General features: G+C 47.3%; 2 protein-coding genes across 8 annotated transcripts in view; both read right to left on the minus strand.

Annotated features, from left to right (window-relative positions):
* Positions 1 to 4,616: 4,616 nt before the first annotated feature.
* On the minus strand, positions 4,617 to 9,938 carry Naa10 (N(alpha)-acetyltransferase 10, NatA catalytic subunit). Of its 6 annotated transcripts, none has more exons than XM_029534499.1 (9): positions 9,755 to 9,889; positions 9,494 to 9,577; positions 9,253 to 9,351; positions 8,818 to 8,876; positions 7,850 to 7,895; positions 7,644 to 7,759; positions 7,387 to 7,431; positions 5,582 to 5,666; positions 4,617 to 4,933 (listed from the first exon to the last, which is right to left on the minus strand). In XM_029534499.1, exons 1-9 carry the CDS (start codon positions 9,773 to 9,775, stop codon positions 4,697 to 4,699), a joined length of 792 nt encoding a protein of 263 aa, XP_029390359.1. In that variant the 5' UTR covers positions 9,776 to 9,889; the 3' UTR covers positions 4,617 to 4,696. The 6 variants fall into 6 exon arrangements, with proteins under 6 accessions (XP_029390359.1, XP_021043433.1, XP_021043438.1 ...); XM_029534500.1 differs by having other exon boundaries at positions 4,731 to 5,024; XM_029534501.1 differs by having other exon boundaries at positions 4,886 to 5,020.
* A 181-nt stretch (positions 9,939 to 10,119) lies between these two features.
* Renbp (renin binding protein) overlaps positions 10,120 to 16,464 on the minus strand; it is a 7,833-nt gene continuing 1,488 nt past the window's right edge. For both annotated transcript variants that reach the window (XM_021188125.1, XM_021188124.1), the window contains exons 5-11: positions 16,128 to 16,300; positions 15,492 to 15,716; positions 14,766 to 14,847; positions 14,299 to 14,474; positions 13,247 to 13,378; positions 10,350 to 10,437; positions 10,120 to 10,262 (exon numbers count right to left, since the gene is read on the minus strand). In XM_021188125.1, coding sequence (XP_021043784.1) covers positions 10,138 to 10,262; positions 10,350 to 10,437; positions 13,247 to 13,378; positions 14,299 to 14,474; positions 14,766 to 14,847; positions 15,492 to 15,716; positions 16,128 to 16,300 — 1,001 coding nt within the window. In that variant the 3' untranslated portion in view covers positions 10,120 to 10,137. The remainder of the gene's footprint in view (positions 10,263 to 10,349; positions 10,438 to 13,246; positions 13,379 to 14,298; positions 14,475 to 14,765; positions 14,848 to 15,491; positions 15,717 to 16,127; positions 16,301 to 16,464) is intronic.

Raw genomic sequence — 16,464 nt, forward strand, 5'->3', positions numbered from 1 at the left:
GGTGATTTTATTCACCCCCATCAACTCTAAGTCATAAGGCAAGATGTACTCATTAATTTGTCATGTTTTGTTTTGTCTCATTCACAAGGCTTCACTCTGTAGCCCTGGCTGGCTTTACACAATCCAGGCTGGACTCAAACTCGAGGCAACGTTTCTGCCTCTGCCCCAAGTGCTAGGATTACATGTGTGCACAACCACACCAGGCTCTTCTGGTCAATTAGGAAGGCAGGAGGCAGGTGACAAGCCATCTGTCTTTACTTCATTGGAGAGAATGCCCTGGGGTATACAGATTATGGGCGATAGGCAAGATAACTTACAAAACATGCTTGAAGGTACTAATACAAAGGAATCCACACCTGTACGTGCATGCATGGATGTCAAAGTGCATGTGAGCACTTGTGAGCCTGACATGGAGATTTGGCAGGAGGAGAGACTGTTCTGGATTTTCAACTGTGTTCAATCTTTTTTTTAAAAAAGGTTTATTTATTATTATATGTAAGTACACTGTAGCTATCTTCAGACACACCAGAAGAGGGCATGAGATCTCATCACTGATGGTTATGAGCCACCATGTGGTTGCTGGGATTTGAACTCAAGACCTCTGGAAGAGCAGTCAATGCTCTTAACCACTGAGCTATCTCACCAGCCCCAACTGTGTTCAATCTTGTTCTTGATCTCCATTTGCTCCCAATACCAAAGCCCTTCTCTAAGATGCTGTTGGTGCTCACAGAGCCTTGAACAAATGGTCTAGAAGCTAGCTAAATGTTAACAAGTCCAAGTCCTGGACTTCCAGAAGCTGGTCTCCGAAGTAGCAATGTTGGAATCTTCCACCAAGGTAAGCAAGCCTGTATCCTTTTCATAGCACATAAATGGACATCCATCCTTGTGAACTTGCTTTGTCAGGACATTTATTTCAAGAGTGCATCATACTAAAGTAAACCAGGCACCAATGCCTTTATTAGTTAAAGCAACCCATGCTACCTGTCTTCCCTTCTATCTGACCCTTAACTAATCCTTAGAAGTCCCCCATCCAACCAGCAGAGCCAGACCAGGATTTAGGCACACAAGAAATGGCTACTGAACTAGTCTTCAAATGTTCTTAGTCCTTAATCCAGAAATCTGAATGGTGCCCCATTCAGCCCTTTACAATGAAACTGAGTGAAAAGCAAAACAGAAAACTTCAGTGACTGGCTGTTATCAGGACACTTGCTTGGCATCTGAAGCCATGAGTGAAACTGTTTTCTGTACCTTTAGCTCTTGTTCCTTTTGTTTGGAAACAGGGTCTCACTATGTAGGTCTGGCTGTCCTGGAACCTACTATGGAGACCAGGCTGGCCTCGAACTCAGAGATCAGTCTGCCTCTGCCTCCCAAGTGCTGGGATTAAAGGTCTGTGACAGCACACCTGGCCCGTTCCTTTTTGGCTTTTTTTAAAAAAAAATTAGATTTATTCATTTAATTTTATGTGTATATGTATGTGTAACTTGTATGTGTGCTCAGTGCCCATGGATACCAAAAGAGGCATCAGATTCTGGAATTACAGATGATTATGAACCTCCATATGGGTGCTGGGAATCAAACTTGGATTCTCTACAAGAGCAACAAGTGCTGTTAACCACTGAACCATTTCCTCAGCACCCTTCTTGGCTTTTTGAGATAGGGTATCTTTCAGTAGCTCTGGTTAAACTAGAACTTACTATGTAGACCAAGCTAGCCTTAAACTTCTGCCTCTAAGTGCTGAGACTAAGCACAAGAAGCACTACCCCAGCTAGCTAGCTTGTTTTGAGAATCTAAAAACCTGCAGGGCAGGGTGGGAGTGGGCGGGTGGTGGCTTAGAGGCAAGGCCGAGTAGCAGAGGGATTTCCAGGCTAAAAGAAACTACAGATAAGCTGGGTGAGGTTGTGCTCAGGCAGAGGTCGGGGGCTATATATGGAGATAAACAAACAAACAAAACCAAAACCCAGCAAGATAAGCAATGGAGATGGTTACAGTGGTTAAAGAGCTCTAGCAGAGGACAGAATTCAGTTCTTAAAATTCAAAGGCTGCTCACAACCACTTAATACTTCACTTCTAACACACTCTCCTCTCCCTCTCCACCCCCCCCCACTAAATCTTTAAAAAGAGAGCGAGGGTTTTATATATACAGAATTATTTATGACAGGGCATCACAATACAGACCAGTCAGGCATTGAACTGTTTATATTCAGCATGAAACTATAATGGCCAATATATTTAACTTCATACACTTATCAGAATACACTTAGAGCTGCCTGCCTATCTCTGGAGCTCTGCAAAACATTTTTGAATATGTAGAAGGATGTATACTTGGTCCTGAGGGATGATGACCACAGGGCTGATGCGCTCAGACTGGTTGGCTACTCTGGACAGAGGGAGATGAGAGGGACCCTAAGGATAGTGGGGTCTAAAAGAGAAAAAAAGGAAAAAAGGATTGGAGAGGGCTGGAGATATTGCTCAGGTTCAGAGCACTGACTGCTCTTCCAGAGGTCCTGAGTCCAATTCCCAGCAACCACATGGTGGCTCACAACCATCTGTAATGAGGTCTGATGCCCTCTTCTGGTGTGTCTGAAGACAGTTACAGATACATAAAATAAGCAATTCTCGAAAGAAAGAAAGAAAGAAAGAAAGAAAGAAAGAAAGAAAGAAAGAAAGAAAGAAAGAAAGAAAGAAAGAAAGAAAAGAAAGAAAAGAAAGAAAGAAAAGATTAAGCATGAAGGTAAGGCCTGGAGAAGTGTCCCTAGAGTCACCCTCATCCTCCGCTCACGATGTAAGAGGCGGATGCCGCCAAAGCAGGGGAAGTGCTGGGCCCCCAAGGCCTAACAGGCCTGTGGTTTTCCCCTTCACAGCTGACCTCCGCCCAGGAAACCTAACCTACTAGGAGGCGGAGCAGACAGCAGAACTTCAGGCGGCCACCAATGACACCTAAGCAACCAGTGTAGAGGGCGGGCCTCGAGAGGATTCTGTAAGCGCCTTAACAGGATCTGCAAACTCCCCCACCCACCAACTCTAAGCTAAGATTGAGCTACTGCGCATGTCCACCGCTTTGCTGCAATGCGGCAGGGCTAGCGCTGCAGAACCAATCAGAGCTTGAGAACTAAGAACGCCACCGGCTTGCGAACCAGAAGGAACTGACGCCAGCACGCTGGGTGGAACAAGCCGCTCGACTCAAAAGGAAGTACGTAATTTTAGCCAACCAGACGCAGTTTCTTTTTCTTTTTTTTTCTTTTTTTTTTTTTGGTTTTTCGAGACAGGGTTTCTCTGTATAGCCCTCGCTGTCCTGGAAATCACTCTGTAGACCAGGCTGGCCTCGAACCCAGAAATCCGCCTGCCTCTGCTGGGATTAAAGGCGTGCGCCACCACTGCCCTGCAAGTATGCAGTTTCCTTTGAACTAGAGAAGTGGGTGCGGCTGTGATTTTTCTTCCCTGCCCTTCAGTCGCTTCTTTCTCAGTTTCTAATAAATGATTTATACAACCAAAGTACTAAGCTCCAGGACAAATTATTCCACATAGTGGCGGATCGCTGTGTCACTTGCAGGAGCAAGGACATTATTAGTAAAGTGACAGCTCTGCAGCACTGCAGTTAGGTGGGCGGCCCAAGGAAAGCCCACCTAGGACCTAGGAGCCACAAGTGATGGTCTTAAAGCAGCACGTTTAGAGGAACAAATGTTAAGGCAAGGGTGACAGTGTGACAAAATGTTTGGAAGTGGGGTGGACTCTCTTTTTGTCTTTTTAGTTCAATTATATTTGAGTTTATGAACCTACCAGAAGTCGCAAAAATATTAGAAGACATTGAGGGTATCCTTATGGCAGTCTAGAACTAGACAATGCATAGAAAACTGTCTTGTCTGCATAGCCCCGTCCTGGAACTCACTTTGTAGACCAGGCCGGCCTGGAACTTAAAAAGATCCAACTGCCTCTGCCTCCCAAGTGCTGGGATTAAGTGTGCCACCACTGCCCCACAGCAAATACAAAATATTAATGGGGGAATGGCTTATGCCTGTAATCCCAGCACTTTAGAGCCTGAGGCAGGATTGGCACAAGTTTGAGGCCAGCCTGGGCTACATAATGAGTTCCAAGCTAAGGATGAGAGATCCTGTCTCAAAAAAAAGGGGGGGGGGTACAGATAGGAAGAGCCTAAGCAACTGGGGCTAGGATCTCTCCAGGTAAGTGCAATGAACAGTTGGACTTAGGCATTTGGGGTTCCAGGAGGATAAACTGGAGCTCCTACAGGTGAGAACAAGTATGACTAGGGTAAAGGGCTGAGAGGGACATAAGGGGACAAAGCACCGCAGCAATGAACATCAAGGTAGGAGAGCTGCCTCTGAAATGTGAGACTGACTAGAAATCGCAGGAAATCATTTTGTTCAGCCCTAGAAAATTACTAAGGACATTAATGAGGCCTGTAGGCCAGAAAAGTGACATCAGAATATAGCACCCAAGACAGTTTACCTGCCAACTCCAACTCAGTTGTTGAAGATAGCCAGATTTGGGGTCCCATCCTCAAATCTGTTTTGACTTGTGAACTCAATACACTCTAGGCTGTGAAGATAGTATCCCTGTCATATAAGAGCTGGAAAAAAAGGCATACCCCACTATGCACATTCACAAATTTCCCAAGGCCACTGGGTGACATTTATTGTAAAAGCACATGGGGCGAGGTTGGGACCAGGTGGGGCAGGTTCTAGGAAGCAGAGTCAGAGGCCTCTGAACTGTCTTTGATATCTGTGCTCTCTGTGGTCTCACTGACCTCACTGAGGTCCTTGCTGTCCCCACCACTATCCTCAGCAGCCAGGCCCTTCTCCTCACGACAGGCCTCTCCTGAGCTCAGAAGCACGTTGCCTTTGTTCTCCGCTTTGTTCTCCAAGGCCGCCAGAACCATGTGCTTGCCCTTTTCCTTCAGCTCCAGGTGCCGCCTCAGCTGCCGCCAGGAGCCCAGAGGGAAGCGGGTGGAAAGAGACAGGGCCTAAGTCTCCAGACAGGAGACAAGAGGAGCCAGACCCTGGGGCTGGCTGGGGGAAGGGACACAGTGAGAAGTGGTAGGGCCAAAGCAAGAAATAGGACTGGGTAGAAATGTAGTTCAATCCTAGCTCTGCCCTAAGCCTGCTTTCCTCATCTGTAAAATGACAATGGTCCTATTGCCCTCAAATGTGCTGTTGGGGAGCCTCCAAGACAGAGCAATGCCTCTCCAGGAGGCTTGGTCAGAGACCCTTTCTCCCTAGCCCAGTTTAGTCCTAAATCTCAGCAGGCTGCCCCTGACCCTAGTAGTCCCACTCCCTCTGTAGAAAAATATCTTCCTACTGTCTCTCCTGTTCCACCCACCTCCAGGCTTCTTCCCCAGAAAGCATCCCATGGCCTCCTCTAGAGTCAACAGAGGCCATGTCACTACTTGACAGCTTAGGAAGTGAGGGAAAGAGGGGCTCTACAACAAGGGCTGACACTCAATCTTGGTCTTGCCTGTAGCCACCACTGCCTCACTCCCTCTCACAGCTCTAAAGTAGCCACCTTTCCCAAGTACAGAATCTCCCCTGCTGCTGGAATTGCTGGCCTGGACTGGCTGAACTCTTACCTCATCAGCCATCTGTGTGAGGTCCCGCTTCATTGCATACGCATCTTCCCCATCTGCATAGTATTTGGGCTCCACTTCGCTGATCCTGGGGGTAGGATCAAGACACATGCCTAGGGGCAAATTCTCCTGGTTCTTAGGCTACTGGGGTAAATGTCATCTCCCCCATAGGACCTTTGTAGAGGCAAAAAGCCAGTGTAAATGGGCTTCTCCTTTTTGTTTTTCTTTTTTCTTTTCTTTTCCTTTCTTTCTTTCTTTTCTTTTTTTTTTTTTTTTTGGTTTTTTTTCAAGACAGGGTTTCTCTGTGTAGACCTGGCTGTCCTGGAACTCACTCTGTAGACCAGGCTGGCCTCGAACTCAGAAATCTGCCTGTCTCTGCCTCCCAAGTGCCGAGATAAAGGTGTGAGCCACCACACCCAGCACCTTTTTGTTTTTCATTTGAACGAACTCTTGTCTAACTGCTGTGATAATTTTTTTCTGCTCTTCCAGTGAAGCCAAGCAGCATGTAGCATCCAGGGTACTTCCCATTCCTAGACTTACTACCACTTTGTCCCTAGCCTGACCAGCAAGGACTTGCATGTTTCCAGTTGAAGCCCTTAATTCTGCCTCTTCCTCTCCCTGACCTGCTCCCTATCATTTACTGAACACATAGCCAGTTCCTCTGCTAGGAAAAAGGGACATTGTACCTGCAAGTAGATAGTCATCACAGACAACCTGGTTACTGACCAGATGGCTGAGGGAGGGGAGGGAGGTGTGTGTGCACACTTGAGAAGCCCTGACACTGGAAGGGAAGCCCTTTGATGACTTAGGAAGGTTCCTTGCCAGTGTTCAGAGTTACATACATGTTGGGAATCTTCCTCAGTTCCTTTCCACCTTTTTTTTTTTTCAAAATAGGGTCTCTCACTAAATCTGGAACTTGTCTATTCAACTAGGCTGGTTGATTAGTGAACCCCAGGGATTCTCCTGTCTTAACCTCTTCAGCACTAGGCTAACAGGTGCGGGGCACTGTATATGGCTTTTATACATGGGTGCTAGGGATCAAACACACACCCTCACAATTAAGCTATCTCCTTAGCTTAATTGAAACAGGGTCTTGCTATGTGGTTGAGGCTAACCTGGAACTCCCTATGCTAGAATTCCAACCCATAGTCCTCTACTCTGAGTGCAGAGATTAAGAGGCATGAGTTACCATACCCAGCTGGGAACTGCTGACTTAGCAGGTAAAGAATTTCCTGTTGCAGAGGCATCTTAACTAGGTCAAAGAGCCCTCCATGAATCTGGATGTTGAACCCAGAAAAGCTGAAGACTACTACCCTGTCCCAATGGTGTCATCTTCACTGGACCCCCTCAAAGTCTAGTGTGGTTCAGTGGTTTCTCAAGTTAGTCTACTCCAGCTCCACTTTCAAGTAGCACTAAGTACTACCAAGTCCTCTCTTCATGAAGATGCCCATGTCTGGAGTAGACCTGCCCTCAGCCACCAGAACACTCAAAGCAATAGTTCCCTCATTGCTTTTGCTCATGGCCCCTTTTCCCTGCTGTCCCCTTTCATCTGTTCTAACATGATGCTTCCTGGAGCCAGCCCTTCACCAATCTCACTAGCACCAAGCCACTCCTCCTCTACCCAGCATATGTTGGACCCTCCTCTATCACACACACAAACAGGTGCTTTCTTCAGGTTTGCTTGTCAATAAATAGCCAATGAGTATACTGAAAGCCCCCCAGCAGTGTCTAGAGCCCTCCACCCCTTTCTCTGCCCACCCAACTGGGTGGATCATGCCACTTAAAAAAAAAAGTCTTGATCTACTTACTGAAAGTTGAGGGTATTGGAATAGAGATGCAGGGCGGCCCGGTTACTGTAGGGGAATAAGGCATTGCTGAGCTTCACAAACTTGGCCAGGCAGGTTGACAAACCATACCCTGCCCTTCTTCCTGGTCCCCCTCCCCTTTCCCACTAATACTATTTCCCATGTTCTTATGAAGGCAGTAAACCCCATAACCACCATCAATCGGGTACCCCTTCCTCCCCACTTCCCAGCATTGCCCTTTCCCCCAACTTGGCTTCCACCTCTTCCTGACATGCAGGGAGACATATTTGGCATTGAAGTTCTCTATCATGGCTCGAGAGGCCTGGTCCATCAGCTTCTGAGCCAGGCCAAGGCGCCGGTGGGAACGCTTCACAGCCTGAGAGAAGAAGATTGGGTAGAAGTGCGACCACTGTGGCTCCAATTACCTCCAGTTCACCTCTATCAAACCCTCAGTAGCTATACTAACCAGTGAGGTGATATGTCCATGGGGCACATCGTCTGGGTCTTCTTCCCTAGAACAGAAAGCTAGAAAGGAACCTGGTATGGGTGCAATCTATCTGGGACATCTGTGCACAGCAGGTGCTCAGACTCTTTGTGGTTGATCCTACAGCACCCCAGATCCAAAAAGAAGATAACTAGGAACTTCTAAATCAGAATAACCAATCATGACCCCCTCAAAACCCCACGCTACACCTACCAGATATGTGCAGTGTCAACAGATCACCCTGCAATTGATGTCCCCAAAAGTCAAGTCACAAAAAGAGTAATGCTGATTGCAGAGCATTAAGTGAGGGAAACCAGTTTGAAAGAGCTATAAGCTACTATTTCAACTCTGCATCATTATGAAAAGATGACTTGTTGTACGAGGTTGAGAGAGGGATAACTACTTTTTTTTTTTTTTTTTTTTTGGTTTTTCGAGACAGGGTTTCTCTGTATAGTCCTGGCTGTCCTGGAACTCACTTTGTAGACCAGGTTGTGCACAGCAGGTGCTCGAACTCAGAAATCCGCTTGTCTCTGCCTCCCAAGTGCTGGGATTAAAGGCGTGCGCCACCACGCCCGGCTCTGTTTCTTACTTCTAACAAGTGTACCATACATGGTAGTGAGAAAACAAATGTGGAGGAAGAGTGTATGGGAAAACTCTGTACCCTCTGCTCAATTTTTCTGTCAGCTTAGAGCTACCCTACAAATCTGTTAATTAAAACAACAACAACATTCATAGCAAGCTGGGCATAGTTAAATCCCAGCATTAAGAAGGCTCAGCATGAAGACTACTATAAGTTTGAGGTTAGCCTGAGTTACACAGTGAGCGCCAATCTGGACAACAGAGAATGCCTCACAAACTAATTCACAGCTTCCCATTCCCTTCTCCAAAGCTTTTGTCCCTCAACACCCCATCTTAACATTAGTGTCTTTTCTTCCTCCTTGGTAACTCACATTTTAGCCAAGACGTACCCCACAATCTTCCCATTCTCATCCTCAGCAATGTAAGAAAGCTGGTGACAAAAAGGAAAAGGAAGTCATGTAGAACAGGCAACAGGATAGACCTCACTGCCAGACTCCTGCTGTGTGTGACAGTGGGAAGCTGCAAAAAAATGTTGAGTTTTGACATCTGGTGACCTGGATGCAAGGGGCCTGGTTTCCCTACTCTACACTTGTGCCTTCTCTTTATCTGGAAAAGGGTAGGCACGAGTGAGAATCCTATCTCCACTCTGTGGAGCCTAGTTTCTATACACATCCTTTCATTTGCCAGGCTTCTCCATCAACCAGGGCCTCAGGTTCTTATGCCCTTGCCCACTACATTTGCTCACTCAGATCCATGTTTCCCTCCTGTTGTACCCTACACCCGTACAAAACGCAAAAGCTGCCCACCTGGGGCCAAGAGAGGCCATGATAGAAATAGTATTTCATCTGGTAGTTCTCCGGCAGGCAGAGAAGGTTGCAGTGCTGCATGTTCATCAGGTCTTCGGGCTGTATGAGAGTGGGACACGATTAGTTCAGGGCTGCAATGACTAAGAGGGCCACACACGTGTGACCCCTGTTCTCTGTCAATCTCTGGGTCTCCCCTTTTCCCGGACAGGGCACAGTTGCTACTTTACGACTTTGCACAAACCCGGTTTCTATGCGGCATGAAAAACGCGCCAGTTCCAGGACTGAGTAATAGTGCCCAGAGGTTGTGGAGCTCACTGAATGAGACCTGAATTAGGGAAACGCGGGATAAACTCGAGATGTTTAAAGCAGACTGCAGCAGCCTTAAGGTCCGGCGTCGGCAGACCTACAGGGCCAAAGCACCCGGTCCCTCGATAGCATGCTCACACGGTCACCCCGTAAGGCGCCCACTCGGTGCGGACAGGCTGGCTCTCCGTCACCTCACCCTAGCATTGCGGATGTTCATCACGGCGGCGGCAGAGCACGCGGGTCCTTGTGGGTCGTGAACGAGTGCACTCGGCGGCCACTCAGAAGCAGGGTAAGGACGATAGGATGTAGGACTGGGGCCAGGATCCTGGGATGGCGGCGGAAAAGGCGGGCCACTCTGGCCGGCCTGCAGCGGAAGTACCCAGCTATAGGATCCGCCTCCGAACTGCACAACCAATGAGCGTGGTACTTAGAGCCAATTGGGCGCGGTGGAGCAGCACCTAAGGTGGTGCGTTTGAAGTCTCCGCGAAGACCTTTCAAGGCGGGCAGTGTGGAGAATAGTTGTACCCTCCCGCGGGGCCCACAGAGGTGCGCACACAAGCATGTGGAACAGGGTCAGCTTTATTTCGAGCCTTCATGGGTAGAGACAGCGGGCGAGGAGCCGAGGGGGGCGGGCCCAAGGCGTTGGAGTAGGGCTCCCAGAATCTGTTCGCACATGGCCAGGCACCGTGGCACGTGGAAGCAACCTGTGGGGAGAATGAACCCCGGGGTAGGGAGGACCCAGCGAGCCGGGTGTCACAAACCCCTACAGTCTCACCCTGTTCCTCGCTCACCTTTAAAAGGACCTCCCTTGATGGTGAGGGCCACCTTTCCCTCTTGGTTCAGGTAGCCAAACCATTCCCCATACTCAGGATCACGAAACTAGAATAAAGAGACAATGACAGTTCGTGTCTGTAGGACCCACTCGAATGTTACCGATTGAGGAAGGGGCCCTCACTGTCCCTTTTGCACCAGTACCAATGGTTAGAGTAAAAAGAGCGCAGTTTTAGTGGACCATATCCCGGAAAAAAAGATGAAAACTGGGGGTAGTAGGCAGTTTGCCTTCTTAGCATGTAGCCTGATGGGGGAGGGGTTGCAGGCTGTGTGCTGCTACACTGAGAGAAAAGGTGCTCTGTATTCAATTGTGGTTTGTTAGATAACACTTAAAATTGAATATTTAAAAAATGTACACATTTTAACTTATCTGATTTAAAAAAAAAAAAAAAACGAATCCTAGATTGACCTTTCAGCAAACTTTACATCTAGTGACTTCCCTGGAGTTCATGTCCTCTACTTCACAGGCTTTTGGTCTAAAAGATCTTTGAATTACAGAGACACATAGCTCCTGTCCTTGCATACCAAGGTTTTTATTATGACTCACAATCTTTCCTTTAGCCCTATGTCATGGGGCATGCCTTTAGTCCCAGTCCTCAGGAGGCAAAGGCTTGACATATTTCTATAAGGTTCACGCCAACCTGGTCTTCTGCCTGTCTTGATCATAGGTTCTGAACATATCTCTCACTTCTTTTGCATCAAAGTACTACCAAAATGTTCCCTTTAAATTGTGACATGAGTTGTACATTTTAAGCTGTGTGATGGTTCATGTCTATAATCTCAGCACTCAGGAGGCTGAGGCAGGAGAATTAAGTTCAAGGGCAGTCCAGATTTTGCCTCAAAGAGTGGTGGTGGTACATTATCCAAGTGAGGTATAACCAGTTCTGTATTCTTTATAACTTTTGAGTGACCTTGTCCTTATTGTGTATTTATTTTTGAGAAGTCTCACTGTGTATCCCCCTGGCTGTCCTGGAATCTGCTATGTGGCTCAGGCTGCCCTGAAACTCAGAGATCTTTTTACCTGTCTCCCCATTGCTGGCAGTAAAGACATGCACCATAACTGCCTCATTGTCATTTGGAATTAGGAGTGAATATCTGAGACAGCTCCAGTTGCTTGTTTAGATACAATGTAATAGAAACATGGCTTGGATATTTTTTGCCTCTAATCACAATAAAACTAGGCTAGATTTCAGTTACAGTTAGTACAAACTAGCCAAATGTAGTAGCATACACATGTCATCCCAGTACTCAGGAATCAAGGTGGAGGAGGTAGGAGGAACAGAAGTGTAAGGTTATCTTCAGCTACATATTTAATTTTTATGGCCAGCTTAGGTTACATGAGACATCTAAAAAATAATCACACAAATTGTCATTTTTTTCTAGAACCAAAGCCACAATTGTAGAACGAAAGAGTCACTGCTACAGTTGTAGGGAAACCACTGGAATAGTGACTTTAGAAATACACCAGTAGTCTTCAAGAACACTACCTCCATTAGGTATACTACGCTCTGGAGGCCCTTGATTTGTTTTCTTTCCTAGTTCATGACTGATTCTAGTCTTCTTCACTAGCCCTGATTCTTTCTCCTCTTTATCTTCTATACTAAAAAAATTGCCTTACTCTTGGCTCTCCATAATATCTATTGTTGTTGTTATTTGTTTGTTTGAGACAAGATCTCCCTATGTAGCTGGTTAGTCTCAAACTTACTATTGTAGACCAGGCTGGTCTCTATGCTATGATCTGGTTCCAGCCATCCAATGGCTAGGATTACAGGTATGTACCACCATACCCAGGTCACCTACATTTTTTATGACAACTAGGCTTTGTAGCAAGCCAAATTTCTCTCTCTGAACTATAGCCTCTTAAACTCATCTGCTGGACCAAGAGATATACTTCAGTCAGTAAAGTGCCTTACAAACTAGCTGAGCAGTGGTGGCACATGCCTTTAATCCCAGGTACCAGGGAGGCAGAGGCAGGCAGATCTCTAAGTTGGATGTCAGCCTGACCTACAGAGTGAGTTTCAGGACAGCCAGGGCTACACAGAGAAACCATGTCTTGAAAACCAAAAACAAACAAAAAAGTGCCTTGCAAACAGGAAGACCTGAATTTGGTCCCAGAAACCATATGAAAACAAGTCAAGGATAGCATACTTATAATCCCACCACTGGAGAGGCAAAGATAGAGTATTCTAAGAATTCACCTCCGTAGCTAGTTTGCCAGTGTAGCTAGTTCACAACCCTATCTTCTCAACAAAAAGGTATGTAGTACCTGAGGAACACCATCTGAGATTGTCCTCTAACCTACTGTGTGTATGTCTTTCTCTTTCACACGAGCTTGTGCAGGGGACAGGGAGGAAAGTCTAACTGGTGATTTACCAGCCTGACATCCTAGCTGTTGGATTCCCTGTCAAGGCTCAGGCTTACTGGCCCTGGCAGATCAAGGATGTTCCAGCTATGTGGAACCCACTTGGCTGTACCCTCACAGCTTCCATTCTGTTGAATAGACACAGATACACCCTGCCCTCCTTTGCTTTGGATCCTTGCTCACAAGGTCTTCTCTGCCCCCTCTATAAGAAAGTTCATTTGGCATCTACTTTGTTTTTCACAGTTCATTGGTCTCTATGTTTGCTTGTTTACTCAATTAGAATCTGATCATCCAGAAAGGTGTATTCCTTGAGGCAGAGCTTCTTGGTTCACCAAACAAAAGACAGTCTTGGGACTCTCAGAGCAGCTGAGGGCAACATCTAGTGAATGAGCTAGGAGAAGCTGAGGGAAAGCCTCCTGGACCCCCTTACACACAACCCCTGTTTCTCCCTCTCCTGCTGCCTGGGCTTCCAGGAGACAAGGAGAGAGCACTTACCTGGTGGAAGGTGTACTCAGCCACTTGGTAGAAGAGGTGCAGCAAGGCTGGGTCCCCACTGTCACTGTAACCCATGAGGAAGGCAATCATGGCTTCACTGTGTGGCCACCACAGCTTCATGTTCCATTCCAGCTGAGAACAGAGCAGAGATGGGCAGCTGAGGTCCCTGAAGGCCCTAGGAAGACACTTAACATCCTCTGTTCTGGTTCAGTCTGTCTGGCTTAGGACTTGGTGTTTAATCATAGGGGAGACATGGTGGATAGAGTTTGAATAGTCCTTAAGAGTAGGGCTAGCCTGGGGCTGGAGAGATGGCTCAGTGGTTAAGAGCAGTGGCTGCTCTTCCAGAGGTCCTGAGTTCAATTTCCAGCAACCACATGGTGGCTCACGGCCATCCGTAATGGGATCTGATGCTCTCTTCTGGCATGTCTAAAGAGAGCAATGGTGTATTCACATACATTAAATAAGTTAATTTTAAAAAAGAGTAGGGCTAACCTTCTGACCTGTATGTACCCTAAGCAGCTCCTTAAAAGGAGACAAATACTGGGGGAAACTTTAGTCTTTGAATTAGAATGCTGTCTGCCTTGTCACACTGTCTTTCGGCCTTTTAGACACTGCTGCTACCCATGCTGTACAGTGCCCTCTGCAGATCTCCAGAAGGATCAGAAAACAATCAGAGGAACAATTCCATCCCTGCCTGCCACCAAGTGAGAATCACCAAAGAGCCCTTTGAACCGCTGGCACTAGACAAAGGGGACATGTGTCTTGGCATCAGCATTTGTACAAATTCTCTTCTCTAATGGATTTCCCAGGATATAAGATGGAGAGACTTGGGCTCTAGGTTCGAATTTTTGTTGTTGCTGCTACTGTTTTTGACACAGGATCTCACTATGTAGTTCTGACTGTCCTAGAACTCATTCTGTATACCAGGCTAGCCTGAAATTCAGAGATCCACTTGCCTCTGCCTCCCAAGTACTAGGATTAAAGGAATGCACAATCACACCCAGCTCCTACTATATAATAGGCTTCTTGCAAGCTATTCTGGGCACTCCCACCTGGGTAGGGCAGAGACCATCAGCATCCTGGAAGTAGAAGAGGCCTCCATGCTCAGGGTCCCATCCAGAGTGGAAAGGCAATAAGAGAAACTTGTCAATAATGTGCATTCGAAGTTTGGGGTCACCTTTCCTGAGGGCATACTGGAGCAGAAACCAGCCAGCTTCCAGTGTGTGGCCTAGTCAGAGTTGAAGGAAAGTAAGGCAAGAATCAGGTTCCCTCCTTCTAGGCATCTGAAGGCTGGAGCTCCTGGCACCTCCCTTCCTTATCAAGGGTGAGAGACTCTTGAACTCTGTCACAAGATACCCTGCCTTTCTGCCTGGACTCCATGCCCACTCCTGGGCAGTCTGTCCCCTCCCATTGCCTGGTCCTTGGTGGAGGGAGGAGGGCTACCCCTCCCATCTTATACTCCAAACTCAAAGATGAGTTGTTTTTTTTTTTTCCTAACAGGAATAGCACATGCCTTCACCTGGGTTCTGATGTCTTCCAAGGCAACCAGGGAGCTCTTTGCCATCCTCTGATACATTCTCCAGTACAACTTGTCCATCCCTCTGCCAGGAAAGGGACAAGAGACAAATGTTTCTAGTTCAGGTCACCCAATCAGAAAGATCTAACTTCAAAAATCCCTTCCTCTGCCCTTGGTACCAGCCATATACCTACTCAATAGATCTAAAGGGGGCATTTTTGGTTGTGTATTTTGACATAGTCTTGGTCTCAAACTATACAAGCAAGTCTGACCTTGAACTCTAAATTCTCCTGTTTCTACCTCCAGAGTTCAGGAATTACAGATATGTGTACAATGCCCTGCTCCAGAACATTTTTGGAATGGCTGATTGTCTCCCATGAACACAGTAGGTTCTGATCATTGCTTAGGTCTGGGTCTCTCAAGTGAAGAGGGTAAAACACTAAATGAGGAGACAGGCAAGACTGACTTTGATGCCACAGAGGCTAAGGAAGAACATAGATCAAAACCTCCTTTCGATATCTCAGAATGTGTCTGCTGCTCTGGCCTCTTCTGTCTTAGGACACACCCATTTCTGCCCTCCGCAAGCTGGGCTCCACCTTCCTGAGGACCCTGGGCTGTATTTCAAATAAATGAGCTTCCTTGGACCCACCTGTCTAGAAAGCTGAAGAACAGATGACTTTAGGTAGAGGGGCCTATGCAGAATGAGAGAATGGAGTTCACTTTGCCTACCTGGACATGTTGAAGAATCCTGTGGACACACCAGTCCCCTAGTTCTGCATACTTGTTGGTCAGCTCCTCATCTTCTTCTCCAAGCTGCTCCACCAGGCTGAGCAGCATCATGGGCACTGCCATGGGCTCTGTGGCCAGTGTCCCCGAGAGCTGAGGCCGGCCCAACCCAGCTGGGTCCTCCCGTACCCAGTGGATGATCTGATCCATCATCTCCATGGCTTCATTCTGTGAGACCAGAGAGGCTGCCCTGTCCCAGCACATACTTCTTCCCCCAAGGACTCAAGACACAGCTTCTTCTCCAAAGATATCTGCTCTTCCTGAAGCTCTCCAGGGCTAACCCTACAGCCAGGCATCAGAGGCCAAGCAGATCCTCCCAATACTATTTTCGGGACTCTGGGATTCAGGTCACTCTCAGGTAGAAGGGCCCAGTGAAGAAAGTGAAAACCTTTTCTACCTGGACACAGGGCACTGTTTGCCCAGGGTCTCTTTGGTAGTACAGGAGAGAGCTGAGGAAACATGCAGTCACAAAATGGTAGGAAATGAGTAAATGGGTCTTGTGGCAGGTTCCCAGGCCTGTCATCAGAGTACACTCATGCCCAACAGCCTGTGACACCCCCCCCCCCGGCTCCTACATACCTGATAATGCATTTCCCCTGTTACTCTCCACAGTTCATTCATGGCCATGGTGTAGAAGCACTCACTGAAAATGGTCCGCTGCACCTTCACTGGCCGGCCATCCTGAGTCAGCACAAAAGCACATTTCTTGCCAGGCGGTGCCACCCGGGCATAACGCAGCAAAAATTCACCACCTGGTGGTTGGGAAGTATGCATGCTACGTAAGGACTCCGAATATACTGCCTCTTGGAACCTGCCAGTCCCTTTCCTCTTCTAGACCCCTTTAGATACTGTAGTGGCTATTCCTGGTTGTCAACTTGACTATATTTGGAATGAACTACAATCCAGAATTGGAAGG

This window comes from Mus pahari, chromosome X, assembly GCF_900095145.1.
Source record: "Mus pahari chromosome X, PAHARI_EIJ_v1.1, whole genome shotgun sequence".
NCBI classification, from domain to species: Eukaryota; Metazoa; Chordata; class Mammalia; order Rodentia; family Muridae; genus Mus; species Mus pahari.

What these genes read in the sequence shown, in the direction of transcription:
- Naa10 (XM_029534499.1), bottom strand. Translation starts at nt 9,775, where the DNA reads ATGAACATCCGCAATGCTAGG. An exon ending in TGAACATCCGCAATGCTAGG is followed by an intron (nt 9,578 to 9,754) that starts GTGAGGTGACGG and finishes TCCCTAATTCAG; the next exon opens with GTCTCATTCAGTGAGCTCCA. An exon ending in TCATGCCGCATAGAAACCGG is followed by an intron (nt 9,352 to 9,493) that starts GTTTGTGCAAAG and finishes ACTCTCATACAG; the next exon opens with CCCGAAGACCTGATGAACAT.